The sequence below is a fragment of the Acipenser ruthenus genome, chromosome 6 (genome assembly GCF_902713425.1).
Source record: "Acipenser ruthenus chromosome 6, fAciRut3.2 maternal haplotype, whole genome shotgun sequence".
Taxonomy (NCBI): Eukaryota; Metazoa; Chordata; class Actinopteri; order Acipenseriformes; family Acipenseridae; genus Acipenser; species Acipenser ruthenus.
In genome coordinates this window covers 24320858-24330699 of record NC_081194.1, presented here as the reverse complement: position 1 = coordinate 24330699, position 9842 = coordinate 24320858, and the positions used below count along the sequence as shown (strand labels likewise).

At 44.4% G+C, this 9842-nt stretch overlaps 1 protein-coding gene across 1 annotated transcript; it reads left to right on the top strand.

Moving 5' to 3' along the window:
- The first annotated feature begins 219 nt into the window (after positions 1 to 219).
- On the top strand, positions 220 to 3022 carry fam110c (family with sequence similarity 110 member C). Its single transcript, XM_059025276.1, has one exon. The coding sequence runs from the start codon at positions 454 to 456 to the stop codon at positions 1474 to 1476; it is 1023 nt and encodes a 340-aa protein (XP_058881259.1). The 5' UTR covers positions 220 to 453; the 3' UTR covers positions 1477 to 3022.
- Positions 3023 to 9842: the final 6820 nt, after the last annotated feature.

The window sequence follows — 9842 nt, the reverse complement described above, 5'->3', positions numbered from 1 at the left end:
TATGAGCTATTGTTATGCTGCATCACGTCCAGTAGACTGTAACATTTGTTTCCAATTGATAATGTGCTAATTAAAGAAAGCTAAATAAACATTGTTTCATATTTGTCCTTGCTGGAGGCAATGAAATAAAGTGGTTGGAGTCACTCCGCTGTGATGTCACAGGGTGTGTTTGATCGTCCGTGCTTGCGCTGCCTTTATTTGGGGAGGTGGAGTGGGGGATGTTTAAACGTCAAGGTGATCTCAAACTATCACAGTGCTGTAAAGAAACGCAAGGTGTGTGTTTTCATTACGTGTCGATGAAGATAGAAGATTCTGAATATTTAAACAGTAAATAAATAATCATTTTAAAAAAGTCGACACACGCATTCACTTTATATTGCAGCTGCGTGTGTTTTGACAGGGTACAGTACTCCTGAAAGTGACTTGGCCACTGAACTTTCTGGCTGTGTACAAATGGAAGACATCAGCTCTACCTTGCCGACGAGGCTCTTGAATAAGGGTCCAGATTACTTACGGAAACAGATGGAACTGGAGACCAGAGGAAAGCTGAGTGCAGTGGAAAGGTTGGCCGCCGACAAAGTTAAGTATGTAAAAAGTCAACAGGTGATCAATTCTAAACAGGAACCAGCGATAACTTTGAGTTCGGCTTCAGAAAGCGGCAGCAATGGATCTGGTTCGTTTCACAGTGGGGCACGCTGCATTCATAATGACAATAATGCTGAAAACGAGGATCTTCATAACGCAAATAATGCATCCGAAACACTACCTGCAAGTTCACCTATTGTCAGGCGCACCAGTTCTAAAAAGCAAAGACGAGACTCACTGATGATGTACCGACAAAAATGTGACAAAAATGTAAAGGGGCCCAGTAATGACAATTCAAAAGGGAATCTAGTGCGGAGACTGTTTCAAAGCTCACTCAAAGAGAAATGTGTGAATTTGCCTAAGGTACAGTCTGTGCAAAAAGACACTGAAAATAAGTGCATAGTACCAGAGGATAAATCACAGCTGGAAAATGAAGCAAATACACGAATCAACACTCAAGCTACCTGTGTCGACAACCATAAACCACCCTTATCAGCTATTGCCAGGGTGAAAGACTCAAGCAGAACTGGACTTTTTCGGTCACATTCTGATATAAGCTCTCGATATTCCAAATCTTTTGCCGACTTTGATTTTTTCTTTAAGTATTGTGGTCTTGACACTGATGAGATTGAAACCTTAGGAAGAGAAAACTTTTCTGCTGTTTCAGACAGGGTTTCATTAAAAATCCGCAGCGTGAGTGTGGCAACATCAGAAGACGGTTTTTCAAGACACAGTGGAGACAGTGACAGACATTTAGAAGAAGAGCTTAACGTGAACAGGAACCCCACAACTGGATCCTCGGTGATAGAGCGCAATGCCAGAATCATTAAATGGCTGTACAGTTGTAAGAACGCCAAAGAATCCGGCAAAGTATTACGAGAACTTGAATAAAAGGTTACACTGCTGTTACATTGTTCGTACTTCACAGTGTTTTGTACTGTTAAATTTGTATGCTGCATATAATATTTATCTATAGTTATTTTTCTGCGAATGTAATGTACTATTTTTTATTTTTTTACTCAATGTAAGTAGTAAACGTTTTTAAAAAGTTAAAGTTGTACAAGGTTTAGTCTAGCAATCATACATAGGTCTGTACAAATGTGAAAGATAGATATTGGAATTTGTTTTACCCTAAATTAAGAATATTCCTCTGCGCTTGTTTTTTGAGAATTAATCTACTGGGTAGTATTAATTGGTTATTAAACATTGTATAGGTACATTTGTTGTCGATTTTCTGTCCAGCTTCCAGAAATACAGCATGACATATGATTGATACATCATATATACTTTTATATACTTTAAAGATGCAGCAGGCCCCTATCTCCTTTACCAAGGTACTGAATTTTTTATTTGATCATAAACTATAAATAAATAGTTGTATTTTACGTAAAACCGATTGCTTTCTTGCCTTTTTACAGTAGAAGCTAATTTATCCTCGACTTCAATTATCTGCAGCTCCCAGACGAGTTTTATCTCTCAAATACAGCGTATTATTGCGGGTGTAGATTAATGCCCGCGGTGCACACACACACATATATTAATGACGCATGCATCCGTCTAGAAAAGTATCGCATTGGCGCCAAATTGGACAACAATAACTGATGATGGTAGTGGCAGCGAGGAAGAACAGACCCCAAAACCTGTAAAGTAGACGCCAAGACACCAGCGCTACAGATGCGAGGTTTTGTTTCTTCTTATGAACAGCAGGAGGATCCCGATTCTGTAAAATTAGTTCTCATGAGGCAGTTAGTGAAGTCGCTGAAACAAAAAGACTATCATGGACTTTCTCAAGGTTCAAAAGAACGACTTGCAGCAGTGAATTGTTATAAAAAGCTGTTACGAAAGAAAAACACTTCTGTTACGTATTTTGTTGAAATGTAAGAGAAGTTAATTACACAGCAGCTTGTTTATTTAGTTTTAAAGTAAAAAAAAAGTGGAATTGTATTTATTTATTTTTTAATCCCGGAAAACTAGCAACACAACGCTACCATCATTACAGCTGCTAGACACATCACATAGTTTATAGGAAAATTGTGAACTCTGATTGGCTGAATAGCTTATTCCCGTCATACAATATCTTATGATCTGGTAGCTTTGTAGTAATTTTATTATTATTATTATTATTATTATTATTATTATTATTATTATTATTTATTAGTAAATGAAAAAGCTAGGTGGAGGTGTATCGCATTTTGAAAAGATTTTGCTAGAAGTAACACCCAAAGTAAACTAATTTTAAAACATTCTTCTGTCTTTGGAATATATTGTATTGCATACATCTTAAGTAAACGCTAATTTGGTTTACATTAATAGTTTCTGTATTTTATTCATGCATTCTAGTCATACGCAATGACACCTCCTTTATCCGTGGACCTATGTCCCCCCAAGCACACGGATAAATGGAGATCCATTGTATATACTGTACATTACATGTGCGTTTAGTGACATTTTAACAATAAAGTTAAAAATAAATAAATAAATTTTTTAACCTATTTTGAGGTAGTCACATAATTTGTTAAAAAAGAAGAAAGAGCCCACTCCCATTAACATTATCACAAGGGATTACATCATTTTCCTCAACTGCCATTGGATATATATATATATATATATATATATATATATATATATATATGTATATATATATATATATATATATATATATATATATATATATATGTGTATATATATATATATATATATATATATATATATATATATATATATATATATATATATATATATATACACACAGGCTTTATTAGGAATAAGTAATGTCAGCATGGTTAAAAAAAAAAGTAAATAATTATTTGGCTTTTAACAAAACTTTCTCTAGCATTTAAAGCAGTGTTCTAAGTTTAAGCACTGTAGAAATAGTTTTCAGAACTGTTATCATATCTTCCGTTTTGTTCTGTTGCTTTATCATACTCCTAGTGGTTTATGATTAGGTTTAAACTAGGTTATGACAAGCTATTAGATAATTTTATATTCATTCACACTGCCTTCACTTTATTTTTTTCATTGATTTGTACTTAATAATATGTAGCTTGCAAATGATGGCAAAAGCATACTTTCACAAATAACAGGTTTCTTTCTGTTTTTATTAATACCTGCTGATTTAAAATATGTTAAAGGGAATTACTTGGAAAATCTGGTTATTCTCACAACCCTAGTCACAATGCATTTTAACATGCATAGAAAGCAATGGTTTTGATTTGGGGATGTGGAAATACAAGATCATCAACAACAGAATTAGAATGTAGGACACTGAAATTAAATGGGTTTATGAATACAGTGGAACTCTGTTTATCCACGTGCTTGGGGGGACACAAGTCCACGGATGTGTGAAATCTGTGGATAAATGAGGTGTCACTGCATGTGACTACAATACATGAATTAAATACAGCAACTAGTAATGTAAACCACATTAGCGTTTACTGAATACAATACAATACAATATATTATAAAAATGAGCTTACTTTGACAGTGTTACTCCTAGCAAAATCTTTTAAAAATGTGATACACCTCCACCCACTTTCCCTAGCTTTTTCTGTTACCAAAATAAATAAATAATAATACAAAATAAATACAAATAGAAATATTACAAAGCTACACGATCAAAAGACAGGAATAAGCTAATTCAGCCCATTACAGCTCAATTTTCGTGTGTCTAGCAGCCAGAAATATCACAAGGTATTATTGCTAATTTATTCCACACATTAATATTAAATAATGGTAGCTAAGCGTTACTAGTTTTCTGGGATTTCAAACAAAAAATACAATTCTATTTTTCTTTTACTTTAAAACTAAATAAACAAGCCTGCCGTGTAATTTAAACTTTTCTTACATTTCAACAAAATACGTACCAGCAGAAGTGCTTTTTTTCATAACAGCTTTTTTAAACAATTCACTGCTGCAAGTTGTTCTTTTGAACCTTGAGAAAGTCCATGATAGTCTTTTGTTTCAGTGAGGCAAAATATGTTTGCTGGGTTTTAAGTAACTGTCTCAGCATTTTATGTCAGAGCTGCCAATAGGCCCCTCCGTGGAGTGACGTCCTCGGTCTGCGGAGCTCACTTCCTCTTTTGCATTAAACCAGAGAATGTGAGTGATAGTGGTCATATTCTCTTTCAGGGAACCAGGGTTATGGGTAAGTAACCTAATGTTCCCTTTCAATTCAAAGACGACCACCAACCAAAACTTTTGGGAAAGTAAACCAGAGCCGTCGCGACGGAACCTGAGTGGACAGAATACGAGGAACGCCTCGCTACCGCCAACTAGTGTTGGTGGTGTGCGCGTACAACCTCAAGGACCCTTGTGCCTAATGAAGGCTTAGAAGGATCTACCACATTAAGTCGGTAGAACCTGGTGAATATAGAAAACGGGTTGAAAGAATATGGGTGCCCAGTTATACTGAGTCTATGGGGACGTGGCATGCAGATATAGCTGCCAGGTACACTTTCAGCATAGAGGGGAACCTGCCCGCCTCTAGCAAATCTTGCAGAAACTGTAAAATGGGGTCATGACCTCTGGTAATACACCACTTTTGAAAATACCTCCACTTGTAAGCATATAGTGCTTTTCTTTCCTCTCTGCCTGTCCAGACTGCACCCCAACCCAGGTTGGATGCGTCTGTCGTCGCCACTTGACGGTTGTGTATCACTCCATCCTTACACCTTCGCTCAGGTGAGAGGCTTTCCTCCACCAGCGTAGGGCTTCTCAGCATAGGTGAGTCACGGTCAGCCGACGCTCTGTTGCGCTTGGGGTGTAGCCGAAAGGCACAGATCCACACTTGGATCGAACGCATGTTGAGTAACCCCAGTTGGATGGCTGATGAAGCTGCGGCCATCAGACCCAACAGTTTTTGACACAACACCAATTGTACTGTGAACCCTTGTTGAAACAGGGCCAGTCGTCCGACAGGTAGGCTCGCATCATAAGGGAATGCACCGGTATTAATTGGCTCTGACATTGTTGAGGGGTAGACCCAGTCGCAACAGATGCTCCGTCACAATCACTGTGTGGGCCACTGCTCCTTCCAGCGACTGGGAACAGATCAATCAGTCGTCCAGGTAGTTCATCACCCTGATCCTTTGCAGCTGCAAGGGAGCTAGGATGGCATCCATGCACTTGAAAACGTGCGGGGGACTAAGGAGAAGCCAAATGGCAGCACGGAAAATTCGAAGACGCTCCCCTGAAAGGCGAAGCAGAGATACTTCCTGTGCGCTGGACGAATAGGGAGGTGGAAATTCGTGTCCTTTCGGTGCACTGTTGTAAACCAGTATATTTGTATTTAAAGAGCCAACTCTGTTACTCTAAACAGGTAACATAGTTGACCAGTAACATAGTTGAAATATATAACACAATTTGGCCTTTATGTCACATGAGGTCAACAGAATGGGAAAACATGTTGTGCTTCTGGTAAAGGGCTTCATTTGGGTTTATAAAACAAATTATATATTTTTGGAAAAATGTAAGTTTTCTGATTTACTTCATGTAACATGGTTGACACATAAAGTACCCTACGTGCCCTTAGACATGCTTGCAGGTGTTTTCATGTATCTTCTTCCTTTATGATAAGGTCACATGCTGAAGATCATGTGACTTGTGGAATAATCCATTGTTTTGCAGGGGGAGTAACAGGGTAGATGGTGTAACAATGAAAAACAATGTACTGACTTGTTTTCTACTATAATAGCAAAATGTTATACATTTATTAGGATTCAGTGTTTTTTTTTCTTTATGGATTTAGTAAAAAGATGAATAGGGACATTGCTAAATGCATAATTTCACATTAAATGCTTTATAGTGTAATTATTTTTACAAAACATGTGAATATGAATCACATAATACTTTATTATGCATCAAGTAGTTTGAGTAATATCAGTTGTTTTATCCAAAATATGGCCTCTGGACACAAAGGGCACTCTAATGGTAGAATGACCCTTCTGTTATTTGCTTTTACTTCCTGGAATATAGCCTGACCCACAGTTTGGTTCCCTTTCAAGTCGAAAATAACCATCAAGGTATGGGATATTGCCGTCAGGCAGTAGCGATTGGCTGAGCTTTTATAGCAAAGCTGCCGATAGGCCTCTGCGCGAGCTGCCACGTAAGCCCGCCCCCTTGGGAGCTTACTATACGCAGCGCGCAGAGACTCACTTCCTCTTTTGTCTTCAGCATTGGTAGCGGTAGGTATTAGAGCCCGTAGCTGATTGTACTCAATAAGCTTAAAGCTTGAGAAGCTGGTTTTTGCCCCTTCTCGGAGTTTATTTCAGTTACACTCTTCGGAGTCGTTATTATTATTTAAGGATTTTATATATTGTGTATATTTTTATATATTTTATATATTTCCTTCACGCTTTGCTTGCATCGCGTTGTCTCGTGGTCTCCCGTCTTTCCTTTATTAATTAATTTTGATTATTGTGTTGTGTTTTGGGTTGTATTAAAATATATATTTTTCTGTGTGTATTTTTATATATTTGTGACGCACGTTGCGTTGGCCTTGGCCGCGCGCGTGTCTGCAGCCCCGGTCTTGCCTTGGCTAGACCGCGTGTGTGTGGAGCCTGCTCTGCTGTCTCCCACGTACTGCCTGCGGTAAAAAAAAAAAAAACCTCGCACCTCGACGCTCGACGCTCGACGCTCGACGCTCGGTGCACGCACCTCGACGCTCGACGCTCGACGCTTCGGCGCTCGACGCTCGGCGCATCGACGCCTTGACGCTCGGTGCACGCACCTCGACGCTCGGCGCTTCGACGCGTCGACGCTCGGTGCACGCACCTCGACGCTCGACGCTCGACGCTCGGTGCACGCACCTCGACGCTCGACGCTCGACGCTCGGTGCACGCACCTCGACGCTCGACGCTCGGTGCACGCACCTCGACGCTCGGCGCTTCGACGCCTTGACGCTCGGTGCACGCACCTCGACGCTCGGTGCACGCACTTCGGCACTCGCTCGGTGCACGCACCTCGACGCTCGGCGCTTCGACGCCTTGACGCTCGGTGCACGCACCTCAACGCTCGACGCTTCGGCGTTCGACGCTTGGAGCATCGACGCCTTTACCATCAGTGCACGTCCACGCTTCGGCAACCATGTCCGGGTTCCACCGTTGCGTCACCTGCCAGGCAAAATTGCCAGCGAGCGATCCCCATGAGGACTGTGTGGCGTGTCTGGGGCCAGAGCACGCCGCATCCGCGTTGGCGGATAGGGCTTTTTGCCATCTTTGTGCTGGTTTCCAGACACGCACCCTCCGCCAAAGGGCGAAGAAAGCAGTGGGTGGGCGCTCTCCTTCCACTGGATCGTCCCACACCATTTCTGCCCCGCCATCATCTACGGCGACGCCGCCAGGGCGGCTGCAGCTCTCCAGGAGCCCGTCCTCCCAGCTAACGGCTGGTCAGAGGTCCCCCACCAGACGCGCTCGGGAGCGCAGCCCCTCCCCTCGTAGGGTACGCCCCCGTCGGGAGTCTAGGTCGCACTCCAGATCGCCTCGACGGAGAGCACGCTCTCGTTCCCCTCGTCGGGACAGGCGATACAGAGACAGGTCGGGGGTGGCAGAGCTAACCTCCAAAATGTCTCAATTCATGGAGGTTATGATGGGGCAGCAGTCCATCCTCATGTCCCTAGCAAATGTGGTGCCTCCAGTCCCAGGACAACCGACTGGGCCCATTGCTAGTCAGCCAGTGGCCCCTCCACAACCTGCACCGGTCGTCGCTCCTCCAGTGCAGTCTCAAGGGGAGTGGGATATCGATGCGCTGTCTAGAGACGCATCTGACATCCTAGAGGGGGACAGTACAGAGGCTGAGGTAGCCTCCCAGCACTCTGAGGACGAGCTCCACGTGCTGGACACCAATGACCCTACGTGGTCTGTGGTGGACAGAGCAACCCGCCACTTGGGCGTCGAGTGGCCGATGGCGGAACCACCTCGGCGCTCCTTGTTTGAGTCGCCTTCAGCCCAGTCCAGTCAGTCCAGGATGCTTCCGGCATTCCCAGACTTTATTAAGGAGGTACAGTCCACCTGGGGGGCTCCGGCCTCTGCCCCGGCGACTTCTCGCAAGGCCTCGGCCTTTAACATGCAAGGGGCAAGTGAGGCTGGGTTGGCGTCCTTCCCACCTGTGGACGCTGCGTTCGCCGCGTTGGTGAAGACGCCAACATTATCGGGGCTGACGAAAGATCCTGCATGCCCCAATAAGCAGTGCAGGACCACTGAGGTACACCTCAAGAAGGGGTACGCTGCGGCCACAGAGGCGGTCAAGCTCTCTAATGTGGCCAGCTTGCTGACGGTCTACCAAGCGGCACTAATCAAAGACCTGCCTGAGTGCCCTTCGGCGGCCCTCAGAAGCGAGTTGGGGACCGTCAGTCAACTGCTGGTGAAGCTGGCCCAGCTCAACGCGCGGGCTCAGGGCAGGAGCATCGCGTCTCTGGTGGTGGCCAGAAGGCAGCTCTGGCTCTCGCAGGCGAGAGTGCAGGAACCTGATAAGGCCCCGTTGCTGGATGCCCCAATTACACCGGGACACACATTTGGTCCAGCGGTGGAGGAGATGCTGCAACGCTCCGCCAAGGCGCGGGAGGCGTCACAGCAAATGGCGAAAATGTGGCCAAAACCGTCGTTCCAGCCGAAGCGGCCTCAGGAACATCAGTGGCGCAGGGCACCACCGCAGCACCAGCCACGGCCAGGGGGTACTAAGACCTCTCCCTCAAGCACAGCAGCGCGCGGTCAACCTCCTTTTTCAAGACCGCAGCGCGGAGGGTGGCGCCCTAGAGGTGGTGCCAAGCCACGCCCTCGGGGCTCTGGCCAGGCCCCTCGCGAACGAGCCCAGCCCAAACAGCCCTGAGAACACCAGGCAGCTGTTAACCCTCCCCTACACTGTCTCCCAGCTCCAGTTCTGGCAACAATGCACCAACGACATCTGGGTGCACAAAACTATATCCACCGGGTACACCCTTCAGTTCCAGTTAAAACCTCCCCCCTTTCGGGGAGTGGTCGTAACTGCAGTGAAGGACTCGGTTCAGTCCTCAGCTCTGAATGTGGAAATACAAGCATTGCTCAGCAAGCGTGCCATTCAACAAGTAGACCCTGCTCTGATCGACCAGGGGTTCTATTCCAAATACTTCCTGGTGCCCAAGAAGGACGGCGGGCTCCGTCCTATTTTAGATCTGCGAGTACTGAACAAATACCTGCGGGTGTTATCGTTCAGGATGCTTACGCACAGGCACATCATCCAGTCAGTCCGACACGGCGACTGGTTCACCACCGTGGACCTGACAG